This window comes from Aotus nancymaae, unplaced genomic scaffold, assembly GCF_030222135.1.
Source record: "Aotus nancymaae isolate 86718 unplaced genomic scaffold, 86718_ANA_hifiasm-v0.15.2.pri h1tg000341c, whole genome shotgun sequence".
Classification (NCBI taxonomy): Eukaryota; Metazoa; Chordata; class Mammalia; order Primates; family Aotidae; genus Aotus; species Aotus nancymaae.
The window spans coordinates 259,569-274,520 of record NW_026988756.1 but is presented as its reverse complement, the minus strand read 5'-3'; the positions used below and the strand labels follow the sequence as shown (position 1 = coordinate 274,520).

The following is a 14,952-nucleotide window of genomic DNA, read 5'->3' as shown; positions in this document are numbered from 1 at the left end:
ATATCTTAACATGAAAGTGTGAATGTTACGTCAATCGATTGTCAACAAGATTGCAAGATTTGTCCTCCTGATTTTTCTGTAACATGCCATAGTAAGGAAAAAAAGTTTCTTTTTTTGTGGGATTTTCTTGGCTATTGATTACAGTTTAGAGATCATCAACTGATGGACATTCTAAAATAGCTTTTGGGCTTTGGTTTCCTAGAAATATGTTTGTCTACTCTAAAGTGTGTTATCTTAAGAAAATTTAACCATATACAAATGAGTTTGTTTTTTGCTTTCTTCCTTCAGGGGAAAATAGTTCATCAAAGTTTAAATATCATGAATTCCTTCTCACAGAAGGTAAAAATACAGCAAATACGATCTTTGTCAGAAGATGTGCGATTTTACTATAAACGATTACGGGGCAATAAGGAAGACTTGGAGCCAGGAAAAAAATCAAAGGTTTGAAGACGTTATATTTGAGAATTCCCATCGGTTAATATTTTGTTTTATGACCTTCTGTGGATTTGAAATTCATGATTCTCCTGTGCCTCTTTATAGATTGCAAACATTTATTTTGATCCTGGACTACAGTGTGGGGATCATTGCTATGCTGGCTTGCCTTTTCTATCCAAATGTAAGTGATCTTGCTGTTCTCCCACATGTTTTCACTGCCCCAAAAATATGTTTTTAATAAGAGGCTGCCACTTTGAAAGTACATTACCGTCTTTTGTTACTATAGAAATTATTTGAAGGAAAATTGACAGGTGGGTATAGATGCAGGTTAAATATGTCATAACATGTTTCCTTGTTTTAGCTGAACCCAAAGTGCAGCCTGGTGTAGCCATGCAGGAAGATATGTGGGGTGCTGACTGGGATTTGCATCAAAGCCTCTTCAAGAGCTGGACAGGAATAAAGGAAAATTCAGGTCATAGGTGAGTGGTTTATGTTTATTTATTTTAGCCATCTTTACAAGTTTGAAACATATTGCTTTCTAAATTTTATTCTTATATTAGATTGTTTGGCTTTATAGCTAAGAAAAAATGCCTGATTTTCAGAAAGTTACTAGTGAGACATCTTAAATTGCCATTTTAACTATATGTTGCTTGGAAATATACATACTGTCATTTTTCTCTTTTCTCCAGTGCTTTAGATACTTCTTATACTCCAAGAAAATATTTGAAGTTGTCCTTATGTAGGATGACTACAGTATTCACCTTAGACTCATCTATTTGCATAGGAAAGAAAGTTTTTACCTACCACTGACCTCTGTTAAAGGCAAGGAAAACTAGGTTTACACCCACCTAGACACTTGGTGCAAGATCGAGTGTTTGTTTGCTTATTGTGAAAACAATGCCTCCTTCCTTTCTAAGTGCTGAGTTGTTAGGGAGCTCACAGGGCAGGCTCCACAATGTTTCTTTGGCAGGTAGGAAATGTACTTCTAATGACAAATCAATACTACACCTGGATTCCAAAACAAAAATGTATTGATTTAGTAGTATAGAAATCTAGTCTTTTCGTGTACTTCAGAAAGGAATTTGACTAAAATAATGACAGTATGGCAGTTGATAGAAACTGCTCTCCTCAAGCGGTTAATTTGAAATATACTTGTTGGCATCAAGATATTCCCATTTAAGAGTACTGTAAATTCTTAAGCCATTCATAATTGAATTGGAGGGTTTGTTTATCTGAACTCTGCTATGAAAAATTTTCTTAAGGCAAAAGAAAGTTGAGTGTTTGCTTTAAGATGGTTAAAATGAATACAGAAGAGACTTCCCGTAATGGACTTGTTGAGAGAACACTAATTAAAACTCTCCTTTGTACCCTGTATTTCCACAGTGTACATTATAAAGGACAAGCAAGCCTCAAATGTTAATGTCCAATTATGAACACATAACTTACAGTGCTGCCTTAGAGTCAGCTGCTAAGGAACCTCTTCACCTCCTATCCACAAAAAGCCTGCCTTCCTCCCTGTGTCCCCAGCACCCCATTGCTAAGACCTGGGCTCCCTGTCTGTCCTGATGTCCTAAGTACACAGTAGATGTGATGTTCTCCCTGCTCCTGCCTTTGTGTTACTTTGTCACGTGTGCATTACAGAAGATTTCTGCTACTAGTCTTATACACCTGTACTCTTAACTGTGATCGTAACACCACAGCAGTAGTGTTAGGGGTTAAAATATGCTTCAGCGTTTAGTCCCAGCGATCTTAGCCCCATTTATAATGTGTCCTTGGGAATGTGTTGTGAATTCTAAGCAGCTGGCTTATACACACATATGAGTAGGGAAATATTCAGATGAGGTCCTGAATATTGCTGAAAGCTTTACATGTATCTGCACAAAACCTTCATAGGTTTTACCTCTGTTGTCTACTGATGTCTTCATTGAATGTGAGGATTCTGATGGTTTTTATATCAAGGGGGAAAAAAGCCATATGCCAAGCAATGTACTGCCTTCTCATTAGTTCTACTGAAAATGTTATTAGCACCCTGGTTGTGAATGTCTAGATCTTTCCCCTAGGCACGTAAGATCCTTTAGGGTCTGTGTAACATCATGTGTTACCTGCATATGCCTGAATTTTCTAAACAGGTTATCTAATATAGACCAGCTTTTTCTACTGAATTTATACTTGGGAAGGTTTTTCTAAACTAACACAGGATTACATTAATGCCATTGGTAGGTACTATTCCTAAGATTTATCATCCTTTCCATATTCAGTACAGAAACAATACAGAGGATCTGTGACAGATATTTTGGCAACTCTTTGTGCCAGTATAGAGACATCATACAGCATTACAAGCATAGTAAAATACTATAACGAATAAACGTGTTTTTTCAGGACCAGCATAAAATTTCTCAAGTACATAAGCCTAATCGAATTTCTTATATTCAGAAGACTCAGACGTTTCATTTTGATACAGTGACTTACAAATTGTTTTTCTAGACTGAGTGCTATATTTGAAGTAAATACAGATCTTCAAAAAAATATAATATCGAAAATCACTGCTGAGCTCTCCTGGCCTTCCATACTTAGCTCACCCCGGCACTTGAAATTTCCACTTACTAATACAAACTGCTCCTCAGTAAGTATTCAAAGTGACATTGGTTTTTGGAAATACATACTAGGGTTATAAAGTATTTACTCTTAGCTTTAACCATAGAAATCTTTCATTTAATGTTTCATTATTTTGTTTAAGGAAGAAGAGATTACTTTAGAAAATCCTGCAGATGTTCCTGTCTATGTTCAGTTTATTCCTCTGGCTTTATATTCCAACCCTTCAGTGTTTGTAGATAAGTTAGTATCAAGGTAAGTGTTGCTTTGGATCATCAGAATGTTTCTATGTAGTCTTAAATCAGTATTTTATTCACTTAAAAAGCCTTATTGCAGCTCATTCAGTAATAGATTTGACTTAGAGGAGTTCTGGATCTATAAGGTTGAGAGAAGATTTTAGGCAGGTTTAGGTTGACACTGTGTGAAACATCGAGAAAAACTTTCAATATAAGGCAAGAAAAAGTAATGTGGAACTCCCTTCTAAAAATTTATAAAGAGAAAGCCGATGAAACCTTTCAAATATTTTAGTTTTAAAAAGTAAACAAAATATTAATTACAAGTTGTAGCCTTTAATTTTTTTAAGGCTATAAATCTGGTCATATTGATCTCAAAACCTGCCAGACGATAATTTGAAAATAAAGCACACACCTGATAATCACTCCGTAACCCCCTTAACTATGATGTTGCTTATGAATCAGTATGTGTACATTTTTTGTTTTAGGTTTAACTTGAGTAAGGTGGCAAAGATAGATTTGAGAACACTAGAATTTCAAGTCTTCAGAAATAGTGTAAGTATTCAAACTTCATACTATTCCAAAGAAATTATTCTATAATATCAGTGTAAATGTGAAAGAAAATTATAAGCTACTCTTAAATTTGTCTGAAGGGTAAGTTACTGAAGAAGTCAGAGCAGTCCAGTAATTATTTTAGACCAAATAAATCAGGAAGAGTAGGTGGGATTTAGATCAGAGTGAGCCACATTGAGTAAAAGGTTCATACTTGTGGGCATTAAACATTAAGTCCATGAAGGTTTGTGATAATTACTACAGAAATTCTGAGAATATATAGGTGAGGTAAATATTAATTCATAATCGATTTTTATTAAGCATCAAAATATTGAGCTCAGTCATTTAAATTTTCTTTCTGGATACTTTGTAATTAAATTGTAAGCCACCCATGAATGCTAAACCCATTACTGGCTGTGTTCATACTTAGCACGGTAACGTGCGTGGTTTTCACTCAATGGATAATCTTATAAACATATACATAAACTGATTTGTTCTGGGAACCAAACTGGTTTCTATCATTCAGGCCAGGTTGAGCAACCACTCACCACTCATTATTAAATAAGGCTTAATATAAGGGTGTGTGTTAGGAACTTAACACTTGGAGCTAAGGCCCCCTCAAACTGGTCCAAGCCTTTTGGCCACCATGCCCTTCTGCCCAGGGCCAAATTGAAATCTGTTTCTCTGATTCCAAAAGACTTTCCCTTACCATCATATTACATGGTCATTGCTGATCAGAAATTGCTAAGAGCCTTTTCAAACCAGATCCCTTGTAGTTCTTGATATTCTGTATTCTTTCCCATAGCTTCATGTTTTAATCTGTAAGGCATATATTAGCCAAATCCTTATCAGAATAGTTAGTTTTTATAAGTCTGTCTTTAAGGCAGGCTTACATAAGTAATAGTCTAAGTTGTATTTTTTTTTTTTCTGTTGAATAATGGCTGGGACATGACACTAGACTGAAGTTTAGACAGTCTTGTATTCTAACCTCACACCCCTTTCTGGGAATCTTTTTGTAAGCTTTGCTTTTCCTGTCTGTAAAATGCCAACGTAACAAATGTTACTGGAGGTTGTCTAGAAGGCTCAGTAACCGAAACTTCCTTTCACTCTGCTTTTTTTTTTTTCCTTTTTGAGACGGAATCTCACTCTGTTGCCCAGGCTGGAGTGCAGTGGTGCAGTCTCGGCTCACTGCAGCCTCTGCTTCTCAGGTTCAAGCAATTCTCCTGCCTCAGCCTCCGGAGTAGCTGGGATTACAGGCATCTACCACACCTGGCTAATTTTTTATTTGTATTTTTAGTAGAAACAGGGTTTCACCATGTTGGCCAGGCTGGTCTCGAACTCCTGACCTCAAGTGATCCGCCCACCTCGGCCTCCCAAAGTACTGGGATTATAGGTGTGAGCTACCGCACCTGGCCCACTCTGCTTTTATAATAGGAGAAATTTTGCATAAGTATTAAGTGAGCTAATATTTAACTTTTTTATTAACTATAAGTCATATTTACAAGATGTAGAACACTGAACTAAGCACTGTGAGAGATAGGAAAATAAGTAAGAGTACTCGAGATATCAGAAATTTATTTTAAATAAGAAATTCAGGAGGAGGTCCTAGAGTGAGCTTAGAGTAAATTCTATCACAGGTTCCTCTACAGTGCTATAAAATGCGGTTCTCAAAATACTTGGTCTCAGGACTCCCTTAATAGTCTTAAAATTATTAAGGATCCCAGAGAGGTTTCTTGTTTATATGGTTTACATCTATCAGTGTTTTGCCATGTTAGAGATCTTTAATATAGTGATTTAATTTATTTAAAATAATAATAAACATATTCCATTTAACATAGGTTAACATCAAAAATGAAAACTAAATTTTTTAAAATCATTTAGCAAGGAAAATGGATTATTTTAAATTTTTACAAATCTCTTTAATGACTGGCTCCCTGACTTAATAGATAGATTCTCATATCTGCTTCTACATTTAGTCTCTCATGATACATTGTTTTGATTGAAGTATATAATGAAAATCTAACCTGCTACAGACATGTAATTAGAAAAAGAAGGAGTATTTTCATTGCCTTTTAATTTATAACACTGTACATCAATCATTTGGAAAATACTAGTTCACGGAGACATGCAGACCTTACAAATGTTGCCACAATTTACTATGTAGTATCCACAAATAAGTCATACTTATTAATATAACCACCAGTCTCATCAGGAAACTCTTGAAGTATTGGGAAGCTGTCAAGCTCGCAAGGGTGAATACAAATTATCCAAAGTCCTAAGTTTTATTCAAAGACTTGAATTTTATCATTGAAAACAAATCCTTCAGTAGGCTCACTTATTTTTGTGAAAATATCTGCCAGTTACCCAAGTCTGAATAACCATAGACTGACTGTCAGTCATTCTTTCAGACATAAACAGTGTTCCGTGAGAAAAGCAGCTAGCTCAGCTTCCATCTAAAACAGCTTTTCAAAACAACATGGTAGCTGCAGAAATACTTTATACATACTTACTGTCGTATCCCACAGAATATCATGCTCCGGGGTTGACGTTTTTACTGCATCATTAAGGACTTTTTTTTTTTTTAAACTACAAATGCATGACACTGAAAAACACATTGGCTGCTAGGGAAATTTGATACCGCTGCCTTGATGCATGCTAAGGGGTCAGCCTTTTTACCCTCCATAGCTTTTGCTGCTGACCATCAGTGCAGATGCCAACTTAGTGAAAAAGACAAATACCATCTCTCAGTATTATTATGAAAATAGTTTTGACATTGTGGTTGATACTCTGACAGGATCCCTGAGAGCCCCAGGGGTCCAAGGGTCACTCTTGGAGAACTACCGCTATAAAATTATTAAGGTCCTGAATGGTATACAGGAGACAATACAACATCCTGAAGTTTTCCCCAAATCATGAGAGTTTAAATTAGCTAGTGTTTGCTGGGAATATATGTATAGCACATCATTGTGTCTGTCAGTTACTCAGAGTAGTTAATTTAAAAGGGAACTTATTCAGCAACCATTTTGAAGCAGTTGGAATATTCTCTTGTCTTAGTAGGCTGTGACAGAAAGGAAAAAAAAATAGCAGTTGACACTTGAACAACACAGGTTTGGACTGTGCTGTTTCACTCATACATACATTTTTTTCAATCAAGTGCAGATGGAAAATATAATTCTCAGGATGCAAAACTGCATATATGGAGGGCCCTACTTTTTGTATAGACACATTCCTCAGTCACCAACTACAGCTTGAAAATGTGCAGATTTGGTTATGCCAGGGATCCTGGAACCAATCTCCGGCACGTGCAGAGACCACCGTATTTACCTTGGAAGCAAGAATTAAAGTAGTGTGCTTCATAAAGTCTGTTGATTATAAGTTAATGTTTGTGGTATCATGCTGAAGCAAGTAGTTAGATCTGTATGTGTGAAACACACACCAGTCTATTCCAGGAGGAGTAGAAAACAATACAAAATTCACCCTCCTTCCATGTTAGCGGAAGCCATAAAGAACTGGCGGACATTTACAGCCAAGTGTACCAACCCTTCCCTCAAAAAAGTTTACGCTTAATGTTGCTTAAAAACCAGAACAGTATATCCTTATATGTGACCTGTGACTTTTTTTTTTTAAATAAAAAAGCAAATGTTTTTTAACCTTAACTATAACTGTCTGTCAAAAAGTCATATTTTTGGCCGGGTGCCATGGCTCACGCCTGTAATCCCAGCACTTTGGGAGGCTGAGGTGGGTGGATCACGAGGTTGGGAGTTCAAGACCAGCCTGGCCAAGATGGTGAAACCTCATCTTTACTAAAAATACAAAAATTAGTCAGGCGTGGTGGCAGGCACCTGCAATCCCAGCTACTCAGGAGGCTGAGGCAAGAGAATCACTTGAACCCAGGAGGTAGAGGTTGTAGTGAGCAGAGATCGTGCCACTGCTCTCCAGCCTGGGCAACAAGAGCCAGACTCCATCTCAAAAAAAAAAAAAAAGTCATATTTTGAATATTAAACTAAGCTATGCTTTAAACTTTAAATAATCAAGTGTTTATGATACAGTAATTGTGTATAACCTTCAAAATAAGATTCAAGGAGGAATTTATAGGAACTGGAAATATTTTACATGTAAAAGTACAGTGCAGCCTGAAGACCCTTCCCCTGGTCCCCTTCAGAGGGGAGGAGTGGCACAGCAGTGGCAGCAGCATCAGGAGGGCTGGGGTGCTGGTGTTGGTTCCACAAGGGTTTGCTTTGTGCTAATGCATCTAGCTGTTCATCTTAGGTTTGTGTCCTTTTCTGTATGTGTGTAATATTTCAAAATTGTAAAAGGCTAAAAACAAAAAAGATCTGTATCCAAAAACAAATGCCTTGTGCAAACATTGAGGACTTTAGTGACCTGGGGGACAAAGCCCCTTTTTGGACTTAATGCAGAATATACATCTCATCGTTGGTACCTCTGTGCTGCTTTCCAGCTAACCTGTATCTAAACATGACAGATAAAATCGTTTACGAATTTAATCAGTTTGGAAAACTATACTGGGCTTTAGATGGGGTATAAAGGAAGAAACAGTCTTCCAGAGAATATATTCATGACTCCTCTTTGTTTACCCAATGATTCAAGGCTCATCCTCTGCAGAGCTCAACAGGATTTATGGAGGGCCTCTCTCGACATTTAATTTTAAACCTAATTTTAAAACCTGGAGAAAAGAAATCTGTCAAAGTAAAGTTTACTCCAGTTCACAACAGAACTGTTTCTTCACTTATCATAGTCAGGTAGGTTCTGTGATATAGGCGTCGGTTGATTTTTACTACTTACTTAGAAGTCCTTACTTGTTTTGAGATGAATTTACATGTCTAATTTATGAAATAGTTTGAATTCACTTTATCCAAAACATGCACACACACTTCATGCCTGATAAAACATACCTTTGTTATCAACTGCATAGTTCAAAAACATGAATAGTGGTTTACTGTATTGTATGTCTCTTAAAAATAAAAACTCTTGTCTTCTCTGTGTATTTTTGAATTCTTAAAGTGTAAATTCTCACCATTAAATTTAATTTCTTTGTGGTGCTTTATAAAATAAAAGTAGAAATTGCAAACCCAAAGATTGTGCAAATTTAATGAGAGAAAAATCTGTAATTCTTGTTCTTGCATAGAAATAACCTGACTGTGATGGATGCTGTGATGGTCCAAGGACAAGGAACAACTGAGAACTTGAGGGTGGCAGGCAAACTTCCAGGCCCAGGAAGTTCCTTACGCTTTAAAATCACAGAAGCCTTGTTAAAAGATTGTACAGATAGTAAGTCTTCCTAACAGTTTGAGGGACACCAATTTTAGCATTTGCTTTCAACAGCAGATACTTTCAAAAACAACATTATTTGTATATGTGCACATGTGTATATTAGTTATGAATGCTTAAGATCTTAAGGAAACTCCATGTCTTGTACTTATAGTTGTTTGATTTGTATTTTTAAAGATTTAAAGTGTTTGCACTCATTGCATACCTTAGCTGATTTACTCTCACTAAGAAATGTATATAAAACTTTTGCATCTAAAATGGTATGTCAAAGTAGATTACCTACCTCATGATGAAAGCTGAGGAATAGCTGATCTCTCTGACATGCAGGGATGGTTTATAACCTGTGACATACAGTAATTCATGAATAATGTATTTATCATTTGGACTGGGAGCACATGATGACAAGATGTAGTCTTATTCCTGATTTTTTTCCTTTAGGTTTAAAACTAAGGGAACCAAATTTCACATTGAAAAGAACATTTAAAGTAGAGCATACAGGACAACTTCAAATTCATATAGAAACCATTGAAATCAGTGGATACTCATGTGAAGGATATGGCTTTAAAGTTGTTAATTGTCAAGAGTTTGCTCTAAGTGCCAATGCCTCTAGAGATATAATCATATTGTAAGTATTTTATTGTAAGGTATAATGAATCACTAACTTTTTATACTAGAGTTGCTCAAACCCTATGCAAAGATAAGTTTTCATATTTACCAAAAATCTTTATCCACAAATATATTCATTTGATTTTTTTTCACTTAATCTTTAGCTAAGTTATTTCTTCATATCTTAGTTTTCAAAGTTATGAATTTTTTTCACTTAATTTTTGGTTAAGGTATTTCTTCATATCTCAGTTTTCAGAAGTTGTGAAACTTTATCTCCAAGGTAGATCAAATAATCTTAGAAATCAATTTCAAAATTATTTTCAGGGTTATGTTAAAGCAAAAGGGTTATGTTGAAAAATTATTTTCAGGGTTATGTTGGTATAAATTCACAGTGCCCTAGCAACAGAGATTTGTTTCATATATGTACAGTTTTTTCATGTTTTGCAGTACAAGGATGTGTAATATTTTGGTCAGAAGACAATTTTAATGCCTGTTTCAGTAATAGCTGCAGCATATTTTAACAATTAATTGATAACTTGTTTTGTTATATAAAGTTTATGCAATAAAATTCAACTTCTGTCTCAATTGAATATTTAATTTTATGATCTTTAATGGATATTTACTTAATAAGTACCCACATTATTGCATACAAGGCATACTGTTTAACACCTAAAGATGCAATGAGGAATAAGACACCTTTCCTCAAGGTGCATACAATTAGCAAAAAATAAGAATAATTGTGGCAGTAATCAATACTGTAGGGGATGATGGAAAAATCACTTGGCCCCAGACGGTTTGTTTAGATTTTTTTTAAAGACATTATTGGGACTGTAGTCAGGGAGAAGAGCATTGATTTAGATAAAGAAGAAAGAAGGAGGGAAGGACATGAAACCCAGGACCATTTTCTGAATTAATAATTACAGGAAGCTGATTATTGTTAATTTTTAGTGTAATTTCTCTAATTATTCACAGAGTATCGTTGTTCCTATTATTGACCATGGAACAATAGTTTTATCATAGTAAAATGGGGAAGTTGAATAAAAGTATCGAACTCAAATTCTGTGTTATATTTCAAAGGCTTATGGAACTGGTATTATATGTAAACTGCTTGTGAGATATTTTTAAAATTTAGCCTTACTGCCATCATTCTGTTTTAGGTTTACTCCTGATTTTACAGCTTCTAGAGTTATTCGGGAACTGAAGTTTATAACAACAAGTGGCTCTGAGTTTGTGTTTATATTGAATGCATCCCTTCCTTACCATATGTTAGCAACCTGTGCAGAAGCCCTACCTAGACCCAACTGGGAACTGGCTCTGTACATCATCATCTCAGGAATAATGAGGTACTTGCATCTTATTTTGAGGTTCATATTCATTCATCAGGTAACACTGTTGATTGAGTGCCCGCTGTGTGCCAGGCACTGTTCTAAATGCTGGGATATGCCAGCGAACAAAAGAGAACTGTGCCTTTATCAAGCTCACAGACTGGTGGGAACAGTTAAAACTGAGCCCTTCTTGGGTGGCATATATAATAAACAGTCTTCTTTACCTCTGAAATTTGTTATACAAATTAAGTACATGTTAACGCCTTTTTAAAATGCTCAGGTAGTTACTTGACTTGGGCACATATATATATAATATACTTAACACAGTAGTACGTAGGCCACATGAAACTGATGAGAAATATTTTTTAAATCCTCAGCATCTTCATCTGTTCTTAATGTGTTACTTTGTGTTTCAAGAATCAGATAAATTCACCTCTAAACTAATTTACATGTTTATATCACATATCCCTTAAGGAAAAAGCAAAATTCTTCTTAGTAAAAGAAAAAATCAAATTCCAGGCATTTCTTCTAATACACATAATTATTGCCTCCACGTAAAACCTCCATGTAAGATGGCATTCTATAAAAATTGATGTACAGGCTGGGTGCAGTGGCTCACATCTGTAATCTCAGCACTTTGGGAAGCCAGGGCAGGTGGACCACCTGAGGTCAGGAGTTCGAAACCAGCCTGACCAACATGGTAAAACTACATCTCTACTAACAATACAAAAAAATTCTCCAGGCATGGTGGCGCATGCCTGTAATCCCAGCTATTCGAAGAGGCTGAGGCAGGATATTTGCTTGCACCTGGGAGGCAGAGGTTGCAGTGAGCCAAGATCGTGCCATTGCATTCCAGCCTGAGCAATAAGAGTGAAACTCCCTCCCCCTTGCCCAAAAAAAAATTGATGTGCAAACTTTTATCCATAAAACTGATTTTTGTCTATTAAAAGTTTTCACAGACATCTTGGTTTTCTATTATATTGTACTTTACCAAGAAACTCTGCCTTTAGTACCGAATTTTGTTGCTTGTGCACTAACAAATGAATCCTGATTTTCCAACTTTTGTACCCTTGCAGTGCACTGTTTCTTTTGGTCATTGGAACAGCCTATTTGGAAGCTCAAGGAATATGGGAGCCATTTCGAAGGCGGCTATCCTTTGAGGCCTCAAACCCACCCTTTGATGTGGGAAGGCCATTTGATCTCAGGAGAATCGTTGGTATTTCATCTGAAGGAAAGTATGTTTACATGCTGGCAATAAATTCCCTAGTATGCACAGATTTGGCTGATAAAATTACAAGAAAAAATGTTTGTTTTCATCTTTGCTCAAGGGAAAAAAATCTTAATTCTGATTACTTAATAATAACCTATATGGAACTCTGAGTGACTTAGAGCTCATACTGGATTCTGTGTTTTTATTATATTGGTAAGGGTTAAAATACTTTTAGTTAGATCACTGATGGTAAATTATAAATGTTCAGATAGAATCTTAGAGAGTTGTGGAAATACTCCGTTTCTTGCATTTTTTCCCCTAGTGTAGTTTATATTTATGGTGGCTATACTGATGAAATAAGTTTTTTTTAATATTAGATTTTGTAGGTTGCTATTTACTGATCTGCAGTTGGTCCCTTTTTCAGCTTGAACACACTCAGCTGTGACCCCGGTCACAGTAGGGGGTTCTGTGGAGCAGGCGGTTCATCATCCCGACCCAGTGCTGGGAGTCATAAGCAGTGTGGCCCATCAGTCCACCCACACAGCAGTCACAGCAATAGAAACTCAGCTGACGTGGAAAACGTCAGAGCCAAAAACAGTTCAAGTACCTCTAGTAGGACTTCTGCTCAAGCAGCTTCTTCACAGTCTGCTAACAAAACAAGCCCCCTTGTCTTAGATTCGAACACAGTGACTCAAGGTCATACAGCAGGCAGAAAGTCCAAAGGGGCAAAGCAGAGCCAGCACAGCAGCCAGCACCATGCCCACAGCCCTCTGGAGCAGCACCCTCAGCCTCCTCCACCACCGCCAGTGCCTCAGCCCCAGGAGCCGCAGCCTGAAAGGCTGTCTCCCGCCCCCCTCACACACCTTTCCCACCCAGAACGTGCCAGCAGCACAAGGCACAGTTCCGAGGACTCGGACATCACCAGTCTCATAGAAGCCATGGACAAAGACTTCGACCACCATGACTCCCCAGCCCTAGAAGTGTTTACAGAGCAACCTCCATCGCCATGGTCAAAAAGCAAAGGTAATCATCTGCTCCCACTGCCGGAGATCCATGATGTATGAGGGAAAAGCCAGTGCATGCTTAAGGAGCTGTTGTAATCATGGTTGTGAGAAGCAACTAATTTCATAGGTTCTTCTGGCTTAGATTTATCTCTAGTATTGGACTTCAGGTTTTCCATCAAAATGCAATTAGAGGTATCTGTCATAAAAGATACATTTGTATTTCTTAGATTGTTTACAAAATCAGAAATTTTGTGGAATCTGCTGTTTTTCTTTTCAACTGCCTGTGATTGTGTTATTGTGATAGATTTAGCTTTTTTTAATTTGTTAAAATAATTTTGAGCACAGTGGTAAAATGGAGATCATCTGCCTTTTAACTCAAAATTAGGATTTCTTTACTTTAGAGCAGGGGTTGGCAGACTACAGTTAGCAGGCCAAATCACCACCCGGTTTTATAAATAAAGTTTTATTGGAATACAACCATGCTCATTTGTTGGTATAGCCTCAGCTTTCATGCTTCTATGGCAGAGTTAAATAATTGTGACCAAGACAATATGGCCCACAAAGCTGAAAATATTTGCTATCTGGCCCTTTACAAAAAAAGTTTGCCAACCCTGCTTTAGAGTTCTGCTTACTGTATTACTTGTCTTCTGAGTAACAAATACCCCCAAACCCAGAGGCTTTAAAGAACATATACTTTTATCTTACAGTTACTGTGGTCAGGGACATGGGTACAGCTTCGCTGGGTCCCATGGCCTTCATAAGACTTCAGTCAAGGTGTTGGCCAAGCCTCATGTCATCTTAAGGTTCAGCTAAAGGTGGACCTGCCTCCACGTTCACACAGGCAGTTGATGGTGGGATTCAGTTCTTCATGGGCTGTTGGATGGAGGGCCCCAGCTCCTTGCTGACTATGGCCAGAGGTCTATCATGGTTCCTATCCACAGGTCAGGTCACAGCTTGGCAGTTGGCTCCCCCAGAACCAGCAAACGAGGGCAAGGAAGAAGCGAGCTGGCAGGATGAAAGTCACCATTTCTTATGATCTAATCTGGGAAGTGGCATCCCATCAATGTTGTTGTATTCTGCTCATTAGAAGTGTGGTCCAGCCCACACTCCAGGAGAGAGAACCACACATGGGCATAAATACCAGGAGGTAGGCACCACTGGGAGCTTAGAAGTCTGCACCACACACAGATAGGTAGACCAGTTTGTGAGCTCCAGAATCAAAAGGTAGAAACCAGCAAATAGCCTCTAGTTTAGTTTATATTGCAGTTTCATCCCTTCACAGCCTGAGCTTTTTTGCATCTTCCTTTCTCTCTTGTGGCAGCCATTATCATTATATTATATTATATATTACATTACATATATTATTCCAAGCCTCTATCAGTCCCTTCCAGAATGGTTTACCAAGGAGTTTTTGGCTTCAATTTATACAGAAAATGGGAATCTTGGCAGCCCTAAGAAGCCAAAAAAAACCTGACATCCCAGAATCTAGAAATTTTAGGTAATTTTTAAGTCCCAGTAATATGAAAACTAGCTCTATTGAATCCTCTGGAATTATACCCATTCAGATTTGTAAAACAGTAAAATGTCTAGAATATTATTGGTTAACCTCTTCTACAGAAATCCTTTTTTGGTTAACCCATTATTAACTGAGCTTGCATATTTTAGGGTAGTTTTTAGAATAATCATAAGTGGATACTTAAAAGTTC

General features: G+C 37.1%; 1 protein-coding gene across 1 annotated transcript in view; it reads left to right on the top strand.

The window, feature by feature from the left end:
* LOC110568450 (transmembrane protein 131) overlaps window positions 1–14,952 on the top strand; it is a gene marked incomplete at its 5' end in the record, with an annotated part of 81,247 nt that overhangs the window by 30,867 nt on the left and 35,428 nt on the right. Inside the window, 12 exons of the mRNA XM_064372093.1 lie at window positions 289–441; window positions 541–616; window positions 797–914; window positions 2,920–3,058; window positions 3,173–3,282; window positions 3,749–3,815; window positions 8,421–8,572; window positions 8,959–9,101; window positions 9,540–9,726; window positions 10,865–11,050; window positions 12,109–12,267; window positions 12,667–13,265. Coding sequence (XP_064228163.1) covers window positions 289–441; window positions 541–616; window positions 797–914; window positions 2,920–3,058; window positions 3,173–3,282; window positions 3,749–3,815; window positions 8,421–8,572; window positions 8,959–9,101; window positions 9,540–9,726; window positions 10,865–11,050; window positions 12,109–12,267; window positions 12,667–13,265 — 2,089 coding nt within the window. The remainder of the gene's footprint in view (window positions 1–288; window positions 442–540; window positions 617–796; window positions 915–2,919; window positions 3,059–3,172; window positions 3,283–3,748; window positions 3,816–8,420; window positions 8,573–8,958; window positions 9,102–9,539; window positions 9,727–10,864; window positions 11,051–12,108; window positions 12,268–12,666; window positions 13,266–14,952) is intronic.